The following is a 23655-nucleotide window of genomic DNA, read 5'->3' on the forward strand; positions in this document are numbered from 1 at the left end:
ATTAATAACTCTATCAACATTTAATTAGACAAGTTAATAGACTCACAATGCCTAGAAATAAATCAAAACTTCAATTTTAACATAAATATAGTATTGGTGGAAATGATGGACTATGATATTAGATATTAGAGGCGGTGAGCAACTATTTAGACCTGAAACAAGACTATTAATAACTCTATCAACATTTAATTAGACAAGTTAATAGACTCATAGTTATGAATAGCTTGCGCAGATACTCAGGTCCCTGACAACCCAAAATATAAGAGGAAATTGCGAAAAAATTGCCCATTTATTCCAAGTTTCACAATTCGATTGCGGTGATTTACGGGAGTTTAAAAATCAAATTTAATTATTCATATCGTAAATGAGCAGGATTTATTTGATAATTACATGGATATTTAATCTGTCTTCACACACAAGTCTTGTGTTGAGACGGCGAGATTGGAGGAATAAAATATTACCAACTTGTGCCCGGGAGCGGAATAATTTAGATTTTAGACTGTTGCTAATCCTGCCTGAGCTTTCAAGGGGAAAAAAGAAGCCGCAAACGCTGGACCGTATAATTTCACGATAGTTAGACACAAAATGTCGAACAGGTAATCTCGTTTCTCAACATAAACAGAGAATGTGTTAAAATTGAGTCAAGTTTATATCTCGACAAGGTGAAGTTCCTTGATAAATCTCAATTTGAAAGATAATATGGTGAACCCATTATCCTACTTGGTTGAATAGTGCGAAATAAGAGTAGCAGAACCATCATTTTGCCACATGTGGCCCGTTCAAATACCAAGATTTTGAAGTTTTTCCAACATTGGGAAGGGCGAATATTTCAAAACTAGGTATTTTTCAGGGGGAATAAGAGAGGCAACCTTGGCATCAAGCTATGACTTAATTCACTTTTTCCTTCATACCTGTTCTACCTAGGTATGCATACCATGGGTTCACATTTTTTGGCAAAACATTTCATTTTACTTTTGCCCGATTCGCAACCGAGATGAAGATAAAGAAACGAGTTTTTCTTTGATTCGGAAATCAGCTGAGCAAGTTGTTTCATTTTTGAGAGAAAAAACTAATCATTTACGTAATCGGTTTCAAAGCTCGTAATTATGTGATTATTACCAACATATTTATCTTCATCGGTAAGTACAATCATAAAGTTGACATTGGCAAAGAACATAATTGCGCAGGAGGAAATTTCCGAAGACTTTTAAATGACAAGAACCACTCGAAGAATTCTTTAGGTCTTTTGCCATCAGATTGGTATATTGGTAATTGTTGAACTTCTCGAGAATTCTGGATAATATCCTCGCTTTATCGTCAATTCTAAGGAACTGAATTTGGAAAAGGGACGAAAAGATGGACTTTTTCGTGAATTGAATTGAAGACGACAAAAAAAGTTGAACTTTTTCATGAATTGAAGACAACAAAAAGTTGAACTTTTTTCATGAATTGAATTTTGAGAGGGACAAGAAGATGAACTTTTTCATGAATCGTTTGGAATGGGTGGCAAAAAAAGTTGAACTTTCGACGGAAACGCCCGGGCCGCGGGATTAGGCAGCACACGCTCTGTTTCCTAGACACAATGTTTGTCTGGTCGGATGATAATAGAGCCGAGGTCAGTGACAACATCATTATCATGCCATGATGTGTGTAGGCTGTGGCGCGTCTCGGTCTTGTCTCTTCTCAATCACGTCATCGTTGACTGTTACAGTCTGTGAGGAAAGCTCCGTAATCGACGATTTGACCAAGGGACACTTTGTATGAGCAGTTGGAGGCACTTTCTATGAGCAGTTGGGGGCACTTTCTATGAGCAGTTGGAGGCACTTTCTATGAGCAGTTGGGGGCACTTTCCGTGAGCAGTTGGGGACACTTCCTGTCAGTAATTGAGGACATGTTCTATGAACGGTCGATGCTATTTTCTGCAACCAGTTGGGAACATTTGAGATAACCCATCTAAGATCATTTTCTATGACATGTTGGAACTTCATTCAAAAACTACGTATAGGTAGGTTAAAGAGAACCAAAAGGTGAGCTATTCATCTACCCGACTTGTATTGATGCTAAATTGGAATTCGTCATCAGGTCGACTTCATCGATTTTCAAATGTGCCTGAAAGGTTCTCATTAAATTCGTGTAAAATTTGAATCTTGGGAGCAGAAGAGAAAAAAAAATTGATTTCCGGTTGAACGAAATTCCATTAGGCACCTATCATGGCAGCGCAGCGTGTGGAGGTAAAGTCTACAGTAAGCATTTGATCACCACAAGAACAAGCCATGATCAATATTTAAATACAAAATTAAAATTTGAATCTTGGGAGCAGAAGAGAGAAAAAAAAATTGATTTCCGGTTGAACGAAATTCCATTAGGCACCTACCATGGCAGCGCAGCGTGTGGAGGTAAAGTTTACAGTAAGCATTTGATCACCACAAGAACAAGCCATGATCAATATTTAAATACAAAATACTTTTCATTGATTTAACATGTTCACCACATTCCATTCTCACACCAAAATACCAAATCAAACCAAAAAAAAAACCTTATTAAAAAAATGTTCATTCATTGTATGAAGCAAGAGATCTGAAAGCCCTGATAATAATACCAAGTGATGATATTGGGAGATGGTTTCCATTCAAACCTCAATATCTATGAGTACCAGTTTACTACTGATCTTTAGCGCTACTTATTTTTTTTACCACTGATAAAAACACACACATTCCAGCAAATTAGGTATGCGATAGATGAGTTGAACAGATTGTTATAGGAGTAAATACCGTGATTGGAATCATGACGCCAGAGTATTGAATACCGTTCCTATCCAGTCACTGGAATTCGGCGAATCATTTTTCCTATCAGTTTCCTATCTGATAACAAGACAATATTGGGGTTATATTGATATAATTTTTGTTGATATAATTAATGTTGTAAAGTTTTTAAACTTGGAAAATTTGCAAAATTTGATGTAAATTTGATGTAAACTACGCAAAATAAGTCGAGGGCTACTTCGTTAGGCTAATCCTTTCTGATGAGACATCCTTTTGTGTTGAAACTTTTTGGCCAAACCTAATGTCAGGTCATCGTCAGATCAATCTTATATTACTGTTTGGTCTGAAATTTGGATTGGCCAATGGGCTTCAACAAAAAAGGCTGGTTCGTTATTTCAGGAAAGGTAAAAAAGTGGCTCTTACCCTCTTACATTGTTTTGGGTAAAGTATCTCTACCTACTGGACTTCTAAGTTTTCTTTGTCTTGTCTTTGGGTGTCTTTAGATTTTTGGGTTAGTGGTAAATAGCGGGCGTTAAGTTACAAATATTGTTATTGCCTTACCTTAAGCGTATGAGGTGAAAATGTGTAATCCGAATAATAAACTAGATCTTCAACACAGAGGGCGTGACATTCGCGAATTTTAGAAGCTATTAGTAAACAAGCGGATGCTGTGAGTTGCAACTGTGACTTCTCCATGGGGCAGTAGCAAAGGAACCTGTCCATAATACTAACGGCGTACGGGAACACTTGATATTCGCAATGCCTTTCTTCACACAGCTGTAACAAAGAAGAGTAAAGGAAAACGTTAGTTTGAATCGAAATAGCAAATGCAGACATTTTTGGCAAGGTAGATATTATTCAAGAAAACGTGCAACTACTTAACACAAATCGAGTTCATTCGCGAATCTTTTTTGATCTGATCATAACAAAATCCATTCTTCCCAAAATAACCGATGATAAATGGAAGCGCTAAAGGACCAAAGAAGAGATAATCCCATTTCCTGTATTCTCCAAGTTGGACTGGAACTTCCCAAGTTGTGGCGACCGAGAACCACAAGGTTCAACCATATTAAACAAGCAATAAATAATAATTATCAAGGAAGAAGTGAGACGGGCTAATCTCATGTTGCAAATCAGTTCATTATGGTTATTCACACTGGACCATATTTTAATCGTGCCCTATTTAACCTTGTGGCTTTGTATTAATAGTCTTAAGGAGGTGCCAAATTTCAAAGAAGAAAAAAAGAGTTTTGCAACAATTTTCCCAAATGTGAACAAACTCTTGTCGAGTTTTTTGCAAGCTCTAAAAATTTATACACGTCTGAATTAATATGATAGTAGTGTAATCCTAACTATGTTGATGGGGAAATAACAGGTCCCGAACACATACAGGGTATTGATGGTCATGAGATGGATTTTGGAACTTTGGGATTTGGCAAATTTGGAAACTTTATACCATGGACTAGGCTAGAGAGAATAGAGCTTTAGAATGACGTCCTAGTTAACATGAACAAGCAAGGGAATTTATTTTGCAGTAAAGGAATTCATATTTTGGAACATGTCTACAAACATGTTACTGCGTAGATAAGCAGACAATTTAAAACTACACAACTGCCAGAAAAAGCTCAGGTCATTAAAAAAGAGAAAAGATTTTCATCGCCAGAACATATAAGAATAACAACAATAAAAACAAAAATGTAAAACAGCAAGTTTATGATGAAGTAGAAGAAGAAACCGAGTTGAACCGTAGGTAAATATACTAGAAGGTGGAATGACCCTATAGACATAAATATAGTGAACCTAGTGGTGCTGGATGCTGATCTCCCCAAAGAGAGCCTCTAGACGTCTCAAGGCGGTATAGACATTATAAAGACCAAGTGGAGAGAGAAGGTTTTTATGTTAAAGCTATTGTTGAAAATATGCAGCAATTATCATAAATACGAGTACTTCTAATTCGAAATCAAGCTCCGACAGACTTTGCCTCAGACATTTCTTTTCTAATGCAAACTCTCAACCTCAACCTAGTAAGTAGGCTTACTCGTACAAGATACCATTTTTATGGACATGTGAAGACCGTATTGACAATTCAATATATTTATGTAATAGGTTAAGAAATGTATAGAAAAGAGCTTTGAGGGACAAATTGGCCTTACAATAATAGCCTTTTTGGGAAAAATTGTGTCGGCCAATTTGGCAACAAGAAAAAATGTTAAAATCGGCATCAAACAAAGAGTTATTGAAGGTGTCAAAGAAGTACCTTCGACAAATAGCAACCCAATGAACGAACACAACAAATCAACAGTGATTTCCCAAAACATGCCCACAAATCACGTAGGCCAAAACACAATGTTAGGATTCTAGTCTCGGTCTGGCTCTCGATTCAAAAGAAAGGACATGGGAGATTATTATGGGGAATCTGAAAGCGTGAGACATTTACTTGGGGTTTTCCGCTTACCAAAGACCTCTGATAGAGTTCAACTAACTATCGAGACTCATTAACATTTCCTCCAAGAACAGGTCAAAATCATAACTGTTAAGCATGGAATCTACACAAATATGGTATACCAAGTTCTCATATAATCAAAATGAAACAGAGGTAAACTGAGCGCCTTGGTGCCAACCATGACAAAGAAAACGGATCTTGAAACAAAGATATTTATTACCTAAAGCATGTATTAATGTATTTAGAAAGAGTCCACTTGTTTCTTGATCTAAATTTGAAATTTGCTGTGAGCTTTTCCAAGAAACAGTTCGAGGAAAGTGCTGCGTTCTTCAAAACAATGAAGGCGTTGTTATCCTTGAGAATCCTTGAGTGTCAACATCAAAACAAAAGGAAGGAATCTACCAAGAGTTACATATCATCAGAAATATTAAAGATCTCCTCAACTTTATTCACAAATCAACATGAGCCGAAACTCGACTCTGTGATTTCCATATTGTAAATATTAAACACATCTACACTTGATTTTTATTATGAGATGTTGATTTTTTAATACTATGTACTTAATATTAAATAAATATTAGACTAAACAAGGTATCCTCACGAGTTGTGTAGCGTCTATCCGTGCACAACATCTACACCTCTCCAATAAAGATCAATAAGATTCCTTGAGTATGCCTCTATGTAATTTACTACAGATATTACAATGAAGATGGTACTCATAGATATTGAGGTTTGAATGGAAACCATCTCCCAATATCATCACTTGGTATTATTATCAGGGCTTTCAGATCTCTTGCTCCATACAATGAATGAACATTTTTTTAATAAGGTTTTTTTTTTGGTTTGATTTGGTATTTTGGTGTGAGAATGGAATGTGGTGAACATGTTAAATCAATGAAAAGTATTTTGTATTTAAATATTGATCATGGCTTGTTCTTGTGGTGATCAAATGCTTACTGTAGACTTTACCTATGCTCCATACAATGAATGAACATTTTTTTAATAAGGTTTTTTTTGGTTTGATTTGGTATTTTGGTGTGAGAATGGAATGTGGTGAACATGTTAAATCAATGAAAAGTATTTTGTATTTAAATATTGATCATGGCTTGTTCTTGTGGTGATCAAATGCTTACTGTAGACTTTACCTCCACACGCTGCGCTGCCATGGTAGGTGCCTAATGGAATTTCGTTCAACCGGAAATCATTTTTTTTTCTCTCTCTTCTGCTCCCAAGATTCAAATTTTGCACGAATTTAATGAGAACCTTTCAGGCATATTTGAAAATCGATGAAGTCGACCTGATGACGAATTCCAATTTAGCATCAATACAAGTCGGGTAGATGAATAGCTCACCTTTTGGTTCTCTTTAACCTACCTATACGTAGTTTTTGAATGAAGTTCATTGTAAATGATGTCAGATTTTTTGAGAGAAAAATAGTTGAATGAAGAAAGTTACCATTCATAAAGTGGAAGAATATCGAGAGTTTAACAAAAATAAACGAAATATAAAAACCTAAATCCCAAAGAAAACTACGTACAACAGAAACAACAACCCTTTTCTCCAGGCAGCTCTCTTGTTGACTTTATTATTGTGCCTATCTTAATGTACTATCTTGCTCCAATATCTATTCTTTTCTAAAAACGAAGAAGAAATATACTGTTTTGTCGTGATTCTAAGTGACATTTTTATGGGAATTCTTGAAATTTAATTTTAAATAAATGAAGGTAACATAAGGTTTTGGTGATTCAAAGATGTCGTCGCTGATAGCCTATTCTATTGTACAAACTCTGTAGCCAGAATGTTTTGGAACTGGAAAGGTACAGAAAGATCTTCAAGTTCAAGTTAAAGGCATTACGTGTCTTACATAGTGAGTTTCGAGAGGGTATCTGGGATATGGCATTCTCCAGATTTATAAATAACATTAAAAGATGGTGTGTCGTGTGTATCATTCAATTAACGGAAACTGTTCGAACAGAAATTGATCAGATTCGTTGCTGCTATGAAAGAATGGAATTTCTAGTACATAGTAATTGTTAGTTATGTTGTTGGTTTCAGAGAGTTTAACAAAAATAAACGAAACATAAAAACCTAAATCCCAAAGAAAACTACGTACAACAGAAACAACAACCCTTTTCTCCAGCTCTCTTGTTGACTTTATTATTGTGCCTATCTTAATGTACTATCTTTCTTGCTCCAATATCTATTCTTTTCTAAAAACGGAGAGAAGAAATTTACTGTTTTGTCGTGATTCTAAGTGACGTTTTTATGGGAATTCTTGAAATTTAATTTTAAATAAATGAAGGTAACACAAGGTTTTGGTGATTCAAAGATGGGTCTTCGCTGATAGCCTATTCTATTCTACAAACTCTGTAGCCAGAATGTTTTAGAACTGGAAAGGTACAGAAAGATGTTCAAGTTAAAGGCATTACGTGTCTTACATAGTGAGTTTCGAGAGGGTATCTGGGATATGGCATTCTCCAGATTTATAAATATCATTAAAACATGGTGTGTCGTGTGTATTATTCAACTAACGGAAACTATTCGAACAGAAATTGATCAGATTCGTTGCTGCTATGAAAGAATGGAATTTCTAGTACATAGTAATTGTTAGTTATGTTGTTGGTTTCATTTTTCAAGTACCACACCGCGGAGACCACCTCCAGTTTATCCTCTTCAGGGCGAGCGTGTCCTCTGAAGACGAGACTTTGTTCTGAGAAGTGGATGAGAAGATGACGAGTGAAATTGTAGAGGTGGTGTACCATCCATCGCTACTAGTATTTTAAAGCAGAGGAAGGATAATGATGCCAAAGTGGAAAGTCCTTGGAGAAAGACCGAGCAAAGCATTAGAAAATAGAAAACATCATCCGTATATCAATTCACGGAGATTACTACTGTTGTCTGCAAACTGTTTTTTTCTAAAAAGGCATTTGAATTGGCTTTCGAAAAGAAGAAGGTACGAATAGATACCAATGGCGAAATGCTAGACAACGTTTTCATCATTGTGAGCTAAACAGCAGAATGCAGGAACAAGAGTATTGACCAAACTTGCGATTACATCAAAAAATACCGCCTTCATCACATCCAAACTAGAAAGCTCACATCCAAACTCATTGCAATGTCCATCAAAATTTCATCTTCCATTGAATTGGAAAACCCTAAACCTTGGTCTCAAAATGGAACACCCCAAAGCTCTTGAAATGGGACATTTCGCGTTTCTTAATTTTTTGCACTACCTCAGAATCCTCCTAATAGTTATAGGATAACGACCTTGGTCCACGACTTAGACACGCGTATATGTTTTTTTTTTTTTTTTTTTTTTTTTTTTTTTTTTTTTTTTTTCAATATGGAACAAATCTCAACCAGAATCGAAGGAATGGAAGATGTCGTTTTTATACCTTCCCACACAACACGTACCTGGGCAAACTAAACAGACTACTCAGAGACCTATCCACCAATCTGAATCAACACAATTAAGTGGTTGGCCATAATAAAAATTAACACAAAAAATAATATATTCTCCCTTCCAAGCAACCAAGAGACCTCAGAAAAAAAGAGTCAAAACATCATGGTGTAGATGTAGACCTGTACATCATTGCCAAAAGAAACATATCGAATCTTGATAGGATAAAACATTGTAGTGATTTGGACTTAGCCAATGGAGAATTAACTAATTATGGTTGCAGTCTGGGTATCAGAAGAATGGGAAGTGAATGAACTTTCTGTCCTGTCTTTGACATTTTAGGATAGTCTTTTTGATTCGCCCCGAAACTTCTTTCTTTCTTCGATTATATGTTTTTTTGGAACACTTTTTCTGAAGACACTCTTGTCCGTCGTCCATTGAACTGATAAAGATGCTACTCGAGGAGCTAATTAAGATCAATACGTCTGTCTTTGACATTTTAGGATAGTCTTTTTGATTCGCCCCGAAACTTCTTTCTTCGATTATATGTTTTTTGGAACACTTTTTCTGAAGACACTCTTGTCCGTCGTCCATTGAACTGATAAAGATGCTACTCGAGGATTCTTCGATTATATGTTTTTTGGAACACTTTTTCTGAAGACACTCTTGTCCGTCGTCCATTGAACTGATAAAGATGCTACTCGAGGAGCTAATTAAGATCAATGTGTGGATAAACCTGATCAAATGGGTTGTTGTCTCGTCAGGAGATTTTGTTGGATACCTCAAGTTTGCAGAGTCAAAAGCTGATCAATGTCTGGATAAACCTGATCAAATGGGTTGTTGTCTCGTCAGGAGATTTTGTTGGATACCTCAAGTTTGCAGAGTCAAAAGCTTCTTCAATTTGTTAATACCTTATGTGGTTCATGGGATCAAAAGAAAAGAACTTATGGTGTCTACAATTGGAAGCAAATTTAATAGAATTGAACAGTTCTTAGCTCCACAAAGAGATGTGAGTTCTACTGGGATATAGGCTGGATATGTGTAGAACTGCCCTGCTCGGAAACTAAAAGACATAAAGCGTCTAGTTCATGGGATCCAAAAGAAAAGAACTTATGGTGTCTACAATTAGGAGCAAATTTAATAGAATTGAACAGTTCTTAACTCCACAAAGAGATGTGAGTTCTACTGGGATATAGGCTGGATATGTGTAGAACTGCCCTGCTCGGAAACTAAAAGACATAAAGCGTCTGACAACTAGCATGGAGATAAAAAAACATACGAGCAAAAATACACCAAGCAATAACAGAAACAATGGTAGATGCTCTATTCTGCATAACGTATTGTTGCACAGCACACAGAAAGAGCTAGAAAGAGTGAGTGAGTGAGTGAGAGAGAGAGAGAGAGCATGAATGAAGTTTTGAAGATAATAATTGTAGAGAAATTAGAATTAATAAAAGCGAGAGCGATGATGCTGAGGCACACAGAAAGAGCTAGAAAGAGTGAGTGAGTGAGTGAGTGAGTGAGTGAGTGAGTGAGTGAGTGAGTGAGTGAGTGAGTGAGTAAGTGAGAGAGAGAGAGAGGGAGAGAGAGAGCATGAATGAAGTTTTGAAGATAATAATTGTAGAGAAATTAGAATTAATAAAAGCGAGAGCGATGATGCTGAGGAAGCAGCATGAATGAAGTTTTGAAGATAATAATTGTAGAGAAATTAGAATTAATAAAAGCGAGAGCGATGATGCTGAGGAAGCTGAAATCCAAAGAGGCGCTAAGAGCAATAGATGAACTGAGTTGATTAATTATACATCAGTTAAAGTTTTGGATAGATGAGTAGACGAATGATGACTTGTGTTAATTAATGCTCAAGTGTAACATATTCTGATACCTCTCTGAGATTGAGATCAACACTTCTAAAGCTGTTACCTACAACAAGAAGTAATCGAATAACTCCAGATGGAAAAATGCTGAAAAGATTCCGATGCTTTGGGAAACCACAAAGAATTCTCCAAGTTCTTTGAGAAAGTAAACAGAACTCGGGTATTGAAGACATGAATGAAACCAACAACATAACTAACAATTACTATGTACTAGAAATTCCATTCTTTCATAGCAGCAACGAATCTGATCAATTTCTGTTCGAATAGTTTCCGTATTTACGCCTACGACGTTCAAGGTTCTTCACACTAGACTTAATGGACTCGCGGGGGAATGGTTCAACTTTGACATAATACTTACAAGCTTAATATCTTCATTAGGCATAATTACTATCAGCGTTGTGCTAATGTTGCCATTGATGCTTCTGCCGGCCTGTGCGTTTCATAGGTCTGGTCCTGTGGTGTGTCTTAGGTGTTGTTGTTTCGCCGATGGACAGTCAGTTCAAGGGATATCGTCTTTGGAAAAAATAATTCTCTGGTAGGAAAATTCTGGATTGTCCATTAAAAACTGGATTGAGCCTGCTAGCATCTTCTCTGGAAGCTGCTACATTCTCAAGACTATTTTTCATGTGATCTTCCAGGCGCCAACCATTGCTTTCCGGTAGAATAGTTCGTCCCTTCATTTCTACAAATTTCCTAGAAATTTGTCGGAATAACATACGTATTTTTGTTTGTAAGGGAGTGGATTATCTTTTTCTTCTTCTCTTTGAAAGGGACCACACCTACCCAACGAAGCTCCTCAATCATTTTGATTTTGATTTTTTTTTTAAAGAAATATGCAGCGGTACATTTTTCTCTTGTTCACTTCCTAGAGAGGTTTTATCTCGAAGGTATCCCAACATATTTTCGTCGACAGGGTTCATAAGAATTCTCGAGTAGATAGGTTGTTTCCTTGGTTCTCTGGTGTCTAATAAGTTCAAATCATCCAAATTGTAAAATAATATCAGTGATAAAATACCGTTTTTATGGAAACTTTATTAAATAGGTACTTTATTCCTCACTCTGTTTATACGAGAGCACTCCGTAATGAGGCATCATTAAAATATATAGAGCGTGCCACCACCCTGTATAATTATGTTTTAAAATTTATGTACATGGACACCCTCACACCTATGAGGAATTTCTCATCTTGATCTTTTCTATCCCTGATCGTCTCCTCTCTGTTGCGACACTGCTCATTTTTCTCTCCGTCTGTTCATCAAAGTCATTTCTCACATTGGCAGATCTTGCGAGACATTTCAGAATGGTATTTCGTCTGACTAATCTACTACCAAAAAATGTAAAGTAAAAAAACCGACTATACACTATTGCTTAAGGTGGAGAAAAAGAGCGATTATTTGAAAACGCCTGGCATAATCATAGGCTTAATACGCCCGAATTTAACGTATCAATTCACGGAGATTACTACTGTTGTCTGCAAACTGTTTTTTTTTTCTTCTAAAAAGGCATTTGAATTGGCTTTCGAAAAGGAGGTACGAATAGATACCAATGGCGAAATGCTAGACAACGTTTTCATCATTGTGAGCTAAACAGCAGAATGCAGGAACAAGCGTATTGAATGTTGAGACATGAGACACCCAACATGATATAGAACAAATCTCAACCAGAATCGAAGGAATGGAAGATGTCGTTTTTATACCTTCCCACACAACACGTACCTGGGCAAACTAAACAGACTACTCAGAGACCTATCCACCAATCTGAATCAACACAATTAAGTGGTTGGCCATAATAAAAATTAACACAAAAAATAATATATTCTCCCTTCCAAGCAACCAAGAGACCTCAGAAAAAAAGAGTCAAAACATCATGGTGTAGATGTAGACCTGTACATCATTGCCAAAAGAAACATATCGAATCTTGATAGGATAAAACATTGTAGTGATTTGGACTTAGCCAATGGAGAATTAACTAATTATGGTTGCAGTCTGGGTATCAGAAGAATGGGAAGTGAATGAACTTTCTGTCCTGCCAAGGGTCCATGTCTTGCAGGCGGCGGCATTTCTTATTAATTTTGTTCTTATCTCTTCCAAGTATTCAGAGTTTTTTTCCTCTCTGGGTCCTTGGATCTCTTGGTTCACCTTTTTTCTTTCATTCCAAAACCAAAATGTTTGTTTAATTAAGAGTTTGGAGAAGCGCATACATAGCGCATTAGTGTGATTATATGGAAGGCTTTCATATAGCGGACCTGCGCCTGTGGGAAGGTTCGGGATATTTATCTTAACCCATTTGAATATTTGAAACCATATCGAAATATGTAGCAAATACGAGTAAACTGTATTAGCTAATAAGACATTGCAGATATCAACAAATTATTCATTGTTCATCTAAAGAATCTAAACTAAATAATGTAGGTTCGAGAAGTTATTTTCATTCTTTATCAATATAAATAATCGGAAATGAGAAGGCTTTTTAAAGAAGTTGAATTTAAGACTTACGCCATTCTCCCTAATTAAAGACATTGCAGATATCAACAAATTATTCATTGTTCATCTAAAGAATCTAAACTAAGTAATGTAGGTTCCAGAAGTTATTTTCATTCTTTATCAATATAAATAATCGGAAATGAGAAGGCTTTTTAAAGAAGTTGAATTTAAGACTTACGCCATTCTCCAAGACATTGCAGATATCAACAAATTATTCATTGTTCATCTAAAGAATCTAAACTAAATAATGTAGGTTCGAAAAGTTATTTTCATTCTTTATCAATATAAATAATCGGAAATGAGAAGGCTTTTTAAAGAAGTTGAATTTAAGACTTACGCCATTCTCACTCACAATTTTCAGCTCACACCAAGCTTACAATTTCCAACAAACTATCTGGTCTTTCTCAAAAGTCAATTTTGAGCCCAGAAAATATTCAAATCTTCTAAAACCCGATTCCCCGAAAGTATAATTAGAGAACATGGGGTTAATGTTAGTAGAAGGTGTTAAAAGGCGCTTATTACTATCATAACAAAACTTTTTTTATTTAATATTATAATCCTATGTAGTTCAAATATGTCGAAAGGGTTCAAAATATGCCCTGAGCTGAAGCAGCCAACACAATCACAGAATATACTGGATGGTTCCCAGATAACCAAGTAGGAGGTATTATCTTGAAGTATCTGGAAAAGTAGCAAGTAGCATCAACATTACTGATATTAGCAAGAACATGAGAATGAAGGAGTGTTTGCAGAAAATTGGTTTACATCCACAAGTGTTTAGTTTTTATTAGGAAAATTAGATTACATGGTATTTCTTTTTGGGTCTTATTTGGAATAAAATTTGTCTTTTTGGGTCTTAACAATTCATACATCATTGAAAGACATCACGAGATTCATGACCAGGTGGTACAGGAAACATGAGTACATAATCTGATGTGATATTATAAGTTTGATCTGGGAGATAAACAGTCATGAATCTCGTGATGTCTTTCAATGATGTATGAATTGTTAAGACCCAAAAAGACAAATCTTATTCCAAATAAGACCCAAAAAGAAAGACCATGTAATCTAATTTTCCCAATAAAAACTAAACACTCTAATAATAAAAACATCTAATAAAAACTAAACACTTGTGGATGTAAACCAATTTTCTGCAAACACTCCTTCATTCTCATGTTCTTGCTAGTATCAGCAATGTTGATACTACTTGCTACTTTTCCAGATACTTCAAGATAATACCTCCTACTTGATTATCTGGGAACCATCCAGTATATTCTGTGATTGTGTTGGCTGCTTCAGCTCAGGGCATATTTTGAACCCTTTCGACATATTTGAACTATAGATACTGAAGTAAGAATTGAGTTTTCTTCTACAAGTTGTGAACTTGCCAAACTCGGCCATCCCTCGTCTCGATAAATCTTTCCTTTTGAAGCAACACATAGACATGAGAGATACATATGCTTGACATTGTATACAAATTGTGACTGGAACTATATTTATATCAACACTCCGCATGACTCTGTGAACTATTCCCTCCCTGATATTAGATACTGAAGTAAGAATTGAGTTTTCTTCGACAAGTTGTGAACTTGCCAAACTCGGCCATCCCTCGTCTCGATAAATCTTTCCTTTTGAAGCAACACATAGACATGAGAGATATGCTTGACATTGTATACAAATTGTGACTGGAACTATATTTATATCAACACTCCGCATGACTCTGTGAACTATTCCCTCCCTGATAAAGTCGAGAGTACAATCTGTGTTGTTAATTTATGACCATTTGGAGAACACATAATACTGTCTGAGTGAGTTCTACAAGATCCTGGTAATGGTTTGGCGCAGAGTTCCCCAATGTCCACGGGATCGGAGATGTCAACAATGTTGTCTAGATTCCCAGGCCAGACTTCGGTCCCGATGTGTATTTACTTATTTGATTTAAACTCTTTTTTTTTTCTTTACTTTTTGTGAAATTCTTGAATTCATTATGCAAGAAACCTGGTCATTGTTTCATTTGTGGCCGTTTGTTTTCCACTTGGCGCAGAGTTCCCCAATGTCCACGGGATCGGAGATGTCAACAATGTTGTCTAGATTCCCAGGCCAGACTTCGGTCCCGATGACATTGTCAAAGCATTTCCTTCGAGCACTTCACCAAGACGCAATGTCTTCCCAAGTGCCCAATTTTATCGTTTGTGATGATTTCTATATGGGTTTCGAATTCTTCATTGATTTTTGTTTCAAGATCCGTTTTCTTTGTCATGGTTGGCACCAAGGCGCTCAGTTTACCTCTGTTTCATTTTGATTATATGAGAACTTGGTCTACCATATTTGTGTAGATTCCATGCTGAACAGTTATGATTTTGACCTGTTCTTGGAGGAAATGTTAATGAGTCTCGATAGTTAGTTAAACTCTATCAGAGATCTTTGGTAAGCGGAAAACCCCAAGTAAATGTCTCACGCTTTCAGATTCCCCATAATAATCTCCCATGTCCTTTCTTTTGAATCGAGAGCCAGACCGAGACTATCTCACATTCCAGAGGATATTTCGGTGTCTGCGAGGTCCCCCTACTATCCCATGTCTAGTATTTACAATCACAAGTCTTGTACGAGTAAGCCTACTTACTAGGTTGAGGTTGAGAGTTTGCATTAGAAAAGAAATGTCTGAGGCAAAGTCTGTCGGAGCTTGATTTCGAATTACATCATCAGAAATAATGAAGATCTCCTCAACTTTACTCACAAATCAACATGAGCCGAAACTCGACTCTGTGATTTCCATATTGTAAATATTAAACACATCTACACTATTATTTCTGATGATAGGAAGAAAATCAGCATCCGATAAAACAATGTACGTATGAACATTGAACATTGTTGCATCAGAAATTCCAGATAAGAAAGTGGGGGTGATCTTTACTAACTACCTGGAAAACTCGGATCACTTCAATCTTCAATTCCGAAAACCCAAGCTGAGCAAAACTGGAAATCATGACCAGTAATCTCCTAAAGTAAAGCCGAATCCAAAAATTCACTTCAATCTTCAATTCCGAAAACCCAAGCTGAGCAAAACTGGAAATCATGACCAGTAATCTCCTAAAGTAAAGCCGAATCCAAAAGCAACCTCGGAATACTGTGAGAATTTACATAAAAATATATAAATTCTATGCATTAAATTAGAAATGCGACCCATGGCAATGACATGCAAAGATACTCGCATGTTACCCAGACGGATTAAAATGGTTCGTGTTCTTCATCTTCTTTTCACAATGGGAACTGGTTCGCCCACAAGATTTCAGTTGGCATATTGTACGAGGCATAACTATTTTTATTGATATGTTTACATGCTGCCGATTGAACGTTCAATGTTCGGTTGATATGATAAATACAACGTCCACACCTTATGACGTCCGGTGTTGAGCCGCCCTTTATTTCCATTCATTTCTCACACTTGATCTTATACTGCTCCAAGGGTCCATGTCTTGCAGGCGGCGGCATTTCTTATTAATTTTGTTCTTATCTCTTCCAAGTATTCAGAGTTTTTTTCCTCTCTGGGTCCTTGGATCTCTTGGTTCACCTTTTTTCTTTCATTCCAAAACCAAAATGTTTGTTTAATTAAGAGTTTGGAGAAGCGCATACATAGCGCATTAGTGTGATTATATGGAAGGCTTTCATATAGCGGACCTGCGCCTGTGGGAAGGTTCGGGATATTTATCTTAACCCATTTGAATATTTGAAACCATATCGAAATATGTAGCAAATACGAGTAAACTGTATTAGCTAATTCAAGACATTGCAGATATCAACAAATTATTCATTGTTCATCTAAAGAATCTAAACTAAATAATGTAGGTTCGAGAAGTTATTTTCATTCTTTATCAATATAAATAATCGGAAATGAGAAGGCTTTTTAAAGAAGTTGAATTTAAGACTTACGCCATTCTCACTCACAATTTTCAGCTCACACCAAGCTTACAATTTCCAACAAACTATCTGGTCTTTCTCAAAAGTCAATTTTGAGCCCAGAAAATATTCAAATCTTCTAAAACCCGATTCCCCGAAAGTATAATTAGAGAACATGGGGTTAATGTTAGTAGAAGGTGTTAAAAGGCGCTTATTACTATCATAACAAAACTTTTTTTATTTAATATTATAATCCTATGTAGTTCAAATATGTCGAAAGGGTTCAAAATATGCCCTGAGCTGAAGCAGCCAACACAATCACAGAATATACTGGATGGTTCCCAGATAACCAAGTAGGAGGTATTATCTTGAAGTATCTGGAAAAGTAGCAAGAAGCATCAACATTGCTGATACTAGTAAGAACATGAGAATGAAGGAGTGTTTGCAGAAAATTGGTTTACATCCACAAGTATTTATATGTTTTTATTATTAGATTATTACAGTGTTTAGTTTTTATTAGGAAAATTAGATTACATGGTCTTTCTTTTTGGGTCTTATTTGGAATAAAATTTGTCTTTTTGGGTCTTAACAATTCATACATCATTGAAAGACATCACGAGATTCATGACTGCATGTTTCCTGTACCACCTGTGATGATTTTGCTGTGGAGATACCACCTTGTATGAGGAAAGGTAACATAAGAGTGTACATGAGGTAAATCGTGTTTGTATATAATTTAGTTTATGTATCTCCCAGATCAAACTTATAATACCTATCACATCAGATTATGTACTCATGTTTCCTGTACCACCTGAGATGATTTGATACCACCTTGTATGAGGTAAGGTAACATAAGAGTGTACATGAGGTAAATCGTGTTTGTATATAATTTAGGTGCATTCCACCGCTCTTCATAGCACCACCGCTCCTCCAGCCTCATTTCAATGTTCAAGTCTCGAGATAATTAAATACTTGTTAAAAATTATAACTTTACAACTGGAGGCTATGTTTTTAACTAACACCATAAAAATAACTATACCATCTCTTCTCAGCCATAGAATCGTTCCTATATACGTCCGTATGGTATATTGACTCTCGATTCTCTTCTTATTTATTTTAAAATTGCATTTTTCTTTGACGGTGTTTGGGGGATAAATATAAATCTATGGGATAATAATAAGATTGCTATGATTAATAATGATTTTTTATTGGAAAAAGATAAATAAAAAAGATAATGGGTGCAACAATACGTTATGCAGAATAGAGCATCTACCATTGTTTCTGTTATTGCTTGGTGTATTTTTGCTCGTATGTTTTTTTATCTCCATGCTAGTTGTCAGACTCTTTATGTCTTTTAGTTTCCGAGCAGGGCAGTTCTACACATATCTAGCCTATATCCCAGTAGAACTCACATCTCTTTGTGGAGCTAAGAACTGTTCAATTCTATTAAATTTGCTCCCAATTGTAGACACCATAAGTTCTTTTCTTTTGGATCCCATGAACCACATAAGCTATTAACAAATTGAAGAAGCTTTTGACTCTGCAAACTTGAGGTATCCAACAAAATCTCCTGACGAGACAACAACCCATTTACGCGCTACAAAACGTGCAGACAATTTCGCTAATTTTTTAGACTGATAGACCCTGTTTAGACCCTTCATATTGACGACGAATCGAACCCTTTTGTAAAATCTCTTTGGAAGATTTTTCCAGGTATTCCACTTTCGGCATCGGGAAGTATCTACAATTTTCACCGATTTCAAAAGCTCGTGATTTCAGCTTCGGTTGTTTCACGTTGACACTTTCTCGAGCCGCCTTTTTGGACATACCTTTCCTCTCATTTAAGTATTTCTACTTTCGTTTTCCTTTGTGTTTGGTTTTCTTTTTCGCTCTCCTCCTCTTCTCCCGTATGTCTCGCTCATTCTTCTTCATCTTTCGTGCTCAACATTCAGGGGAATTCTCTCACCGATGAGATGTGATTACCAGGCCAAGAAATTGAAGATCCCGAAAAGTTCGATTGGTGTCCTGGGTCCCTGGGACTTTGATAGTCATTGTCAGCAACTTACAGGTAAAAGTTCACATTGATCAAGAGCACTTTCAATATTGATCAAGAAAGTGACCAACTGCCAAAAGTCAAAGGGTAAAAACGTTTAAAAGTTGTAGAATGTAGACACTGCAATTGGTCAAGGGCTCACTTGCATAAGGCCTAATAATTGGCACAACTTGTTGCTTCACCAGATACATTTTTACCTCGTTAAAGTTTCGATGTTATACCCGACATTCAGGGGAATTCTCTCACCGAATAGATGTGATTACCAGGCCAAGAAATTGAAGATCCCGAAAAGTTCGATTGGTGTCCTGGGTCCCTGAGTCCAGACTTTGATTGTCATTGTCAGCAACTTACAGGTAAAGTTCACATTAATCAAGAGCACTTTCAATATTGATCAAGAAAGTGACCAACTGCCAAAAGTTAAAGGGTAAAAACTTTTAAAAGTTGTAGAATGTAGACACTGCAATTGATCAAAGGCTCACTTACATAAGGCCTAATAATTGGCACAACTTGTTGCTTCACCAGATACATTTTTACCTCGTTAAAGTTTCGATGTTATACCCTGTATAAGATCGAACTTTTGAAAAAGGTCACCCTGTAAGGGGCATTGTTATGAATGCTGCGCAACAGGATTTCAAAATAAATAACCTGGTTGAAACTGTCTTGTGTTTCTGAAAGCGCCGGGTTACGTGTTTAACATTCTTTTTAGTCCTAAATATATACAGCCCCTTGTGTAACTGACTGACTCACTCACTGACTCACTTACTCATACTAATTCTAACCCACTTCTAGATGGTTTTTTATACAACTCGTTGTTTCTGTTTCATTGTTTTCTCCTGTGTTGACTTCTAATGTTTCTCTTGTCCTTTTCGGTTTGATTTTCTGGTATTCCGTTTCGTCGTTTGGACCTTATCTTCGTTTTTACTTTCTGGGGCTGTTCTTTCCGGAAGGGATTTCACTTTTCACTAATAGTGCCCGGTGATTATTCAGATTTAAGCCTATCTTCGTTTTTACTTTCTGGGGCTGTTCTTTCCGGAAGGGATTTCACTTTTCACTACTAGTGCCCGGTGATTATTCAGATTTAAGCCTACCACCCAGCGCTTAAAAAATCGATCCAGACTAGAACTTCGACCACCAGGATCATCAGGATTATACCATTTTCTTTGTCAACCCCGGACAAAGATTTGTCGACGCAAGATTGAAGCTGGGAGACACACCAATTAATCAAGGAAATGAGGATGAAATTTTGACTAATGATAACAGGAGACGAGAAATTATCTTTGGTTCTTCTGGACCAATAAGATCCGAACAGAAAGAGAAGAATCTCATTTGTTTGAAAGGAATTCCATTCTGTGTGCAGGTTGCAGAGCATTACCTCGCGCCTATCATGTGATCCCTCATGTTATTTTACGTGTGGTAAAGAAGCGATGCAAGAAGATTTTGGCGACCACAAAAAAGCACCTCCCAGGATGCTGAAGGATATCGAGCTGAGAAGAGATACTTAATACTTTATTCATCTCAGAAGCCTGACAAATCCGGGAGCCTCATTATTTCTTGTTTGTTCATCTCGAAAATGTCAACAAATGATCGCTATTGTCGGTGGCGAAATATCGAGACTGAAAATCTCGGCTCAAGGTTGAACTTGAGAATTTTGTTTTTACACTTGTCCGACAATTTTCGCTATATACAACTATCAGGGGAAAGCGCCTCTCTGTTGCCTAAATTTAATGGATGTATGACATCTAAGGTTTCTAAAGAGCTTACATTTTACATGGGTTTCAAAATTCAAAACTTTGCTGAAAAACAAAGGAAATTCTCAAGTTTACAAAATCGCGCCACATTCCAACCAAGATCGAAGGGCAAAGGAATTCCAACATAATATTCAATCCTTGAGACAAAACCCGTTCGGTACTGCCAGGCCAGATCGATCAGGTGACGTACTTTACAACTTACAGGCACAGGCAACTGAGGCAACTATTGAGGACACTCCGGGCACCTAATGATCTGAATGGAATGGTAATGATGAAGGGTAGGTGATATGGTAACTTCATAGATTGTGTCCCCATCTTTACCAATATAATCGATGTACACCCTCGATATTAGGGCAAAGGAATTCCAACATAATATTCAATCCTTGAGACAAAACCCGTTCGGTACTGCCAGGCCAGATCGATCAGGTGACGTACTTTACAACTTACAGGCACAGGCAACTGAGGCAACTATTGAGGACACTCTGGGCACCTAATGATCTGAATCATCTGAATGGTATGGTAATGATGAAGGGTAGGTGATATGGTAACTTCATAGATTGTGTCCCCATCTTTACCAATATAATCGATGTACATACTCTGGGCACCTAATGATCTGAATGGTATGGTAATGATGAAGGGTAGGTGATATGGTAACTTCATAGATTGTGTCCCCATCTTTACCAATATAATCGATGTACACCCTCGATATTCAAGAGCTCAGAAATTCAAAACTGTTCCCAGACCGATCAATTTTCGGGTGATATTATTGATGACTTTGTAGCGTCTGGGAGGCAGCCCCTTCTCCAATCCAGGGCAGACAATAAATTGTGATAATTTGTTGACATAACGGTGAATTCAAAACTGTTCCCAGACCGATCAATTTTCGGGTGATGTTATTGATGACTTTGTAGCGTCTGGGAGGCAGCCCCTTCTCCAATCCAGGGCAGACAATAAATTGTGATAATTTGTTGACATAACGGTAGTCGACTCTCGGTAATTCAAACCTTCGATAATTCGAAACTCTCGATAAATCGAAGCAACTGTCTGGTCCCTTGAAAAACTCTACCTCTGTCCAGAATGGAATATTTGGTAATCCTGACAGGATGAGACCGAGAATTTCCTTTGTCCTTCTACTACTGAAAACTAAAGGCATTCTGAAAGATGTTTTTTCTGGCCGCAGATGTAGGAATAAACTAAAATTAGTAGGTTGTTCGACGAATTAGATATTGCATAATTTTTCCTAGACAAGTTAGATCTGTTAGATGAATCTATAAACCTTCTTAATTTGGAGAACAAAAACATTTTCACCATAGACACGCACGCCAAAACCCCCAGAAGGCAGTTTGTATCAATCATTCTCTAGTTGGGCCGGATCTTGCGATATCCAAGTCCTAGGATGTCAAACAATTCGTAGAAGTAGAGCCCCTAGCGCCCACAACTATCTTTAATTATAATAATTAAGCACCTCCCAGGATGCTGAAGGATATCGAGCTGAGAAGAGATACTTAATACTTTATTCATCTCAGAAGCCTGACAAATAACCCGGGAGCCTCATTATTTCTTGTTTGTTCATCTCGAAAATGTCAACAAATGATCGCTATTGTCGGTGGCGAAATGTCGAGACTGAAAATCTCGGCTCAAGGTTGAACTTGAGAATTTTGTGTTTACACTTGTCCGACAATTTTCGCTATATAAAACCATCAGGGGAAAGCGCCTCTCTGTTGCCTAAATTTAATGGATGTATGACATCTAAGGTTTCTAAAGAGCTTACACTTTACATGGGTTTCAAAATTCAAAACTTTGCTGAAAAACAAAGGAAATTCTCAAGTTTACAAAATCGCGCCACATTCCAACCAAGATCATGTCATTGTCAGCAACTTGCAGGTAAAGTTCACATTGATCAAGAGCACTTTCAATATTGATCAAGAAAGTGACCAACTGCCAAAAGTCAAAGGGTAAAAACTTTTAAAAGTTGTAGAATGTAGACACTGCAATTGATCAAAGGCTCACTTGCATAAGGCCTAATAATTGGCACAACTTGTTGCTTCACCAGATACATTTTTACCTCGTTAAAGTTTCGATGTTATACCCAACCAAGATCCACAGCGAAGGTAAAAAATGGAAAGAAATCAAGATCAAAAAATCAAATTGATGATGATTTAACAGTGATTAATGTTGAAATTCAATGGATCCTCGGACCACTTTGATAATTTAATCGATTACAAAAAATTCAGCCTATTACATTCTGAATAGGTTTTAAATAAATACGCTTATTATAATAGTTGCCTGACCAGCACAAATTAAATTTCCAAGAGAAGAAAATGCTCCCAGGCAATAAATTAACTTCTGGGTCGTGTACCGCCGAACTTCAAGCTAGATGTCGTATGGAAATCAGAAAATTATTCAAAAATGAATAAATACGCTTATTATAATAGTTGCCTGACCAGCACAAATTAAATTTCCAAGAGAAGAAAAAGCTCCCAGGCAATAAATTAACTTCTGGGTCGTGTACCGCCGAACTTCAAGCTAGATGTCGTATGGAAATCAGAAAATTATTCAAAAATCGTATAATTCGTAGTAAAAAAATATATACGCGTGTCTGAGTCGTGGACCAAGGTCGTTATCCTATAACTATTAGGATTCTGAGGTAGTGCAAAAAATTAAGAAACGCGAAATGTCCAATTTCAAGAGCTTTGGGGTGTTCTATTTTGAGGGTTTTCCAATTCAATGGAAGATGAAATTTTGATGGACGTTGCAATGAGTTTGGATGTGAGCTTTCCAGTTTGGATGTGAGCTTTCCAGTTTGGATGTGACGAAGGCGGTATTTTTTGATGTAATCGCAAGTTTGGTATTTGATGATAAAGTTAGGTTCAAGGAACGAGAGAGGACAGTTTTTTTTTTTCTTTTTTCTTTTTTCTTCTTCTTCTTCTTCTTCTTCTTTTTTTTCGAGAAAAATTGTTCAAGAATTCCAAAGAAAAACATACCCAAACTTGTG

At 36.7% G+C, this 23655-nt stretch overlaps 1 protein-coding gene across 1 annotated transcript in view; it reads right to left on the reverse strand.

The window, feature by feature from the left end:
* Positions 1–23655, reverse strand: part of LOC103518509 (G1/S-specific cyclin-D2) — a 145889-nt gene that overhangs the window by 109566 nt on the left and 12668 nt on the right. The window contains exon 2 of the mRNA XM_008483580.3: positions 3324–3539. Within this exon, the coding sequence (XP_008481802.1) occupies positions 3324–3539 (216 nt within the window). The remainder of the gene's footprint in view (positions 1–3323; positions 3540–23655) is intronic.

The sequence above is a fragment of the Diaphorina citri genome, unplaced genomic scaffold (genome assembly GCF_000475195.1).
Source record: "Diaphorina citri unplaced genomic scaffold, Diaci psyllid genome assembly version 1.1 scaffold61, whole genome shotgun sequence".
Classification (NCBI taxonomy): domain Eukaryota; kingdom Metazoa; phylum Arthropoda; class Insecta; order Hemiptera; family Psyllidae; genus Diaphorina; species Diaphorina citri.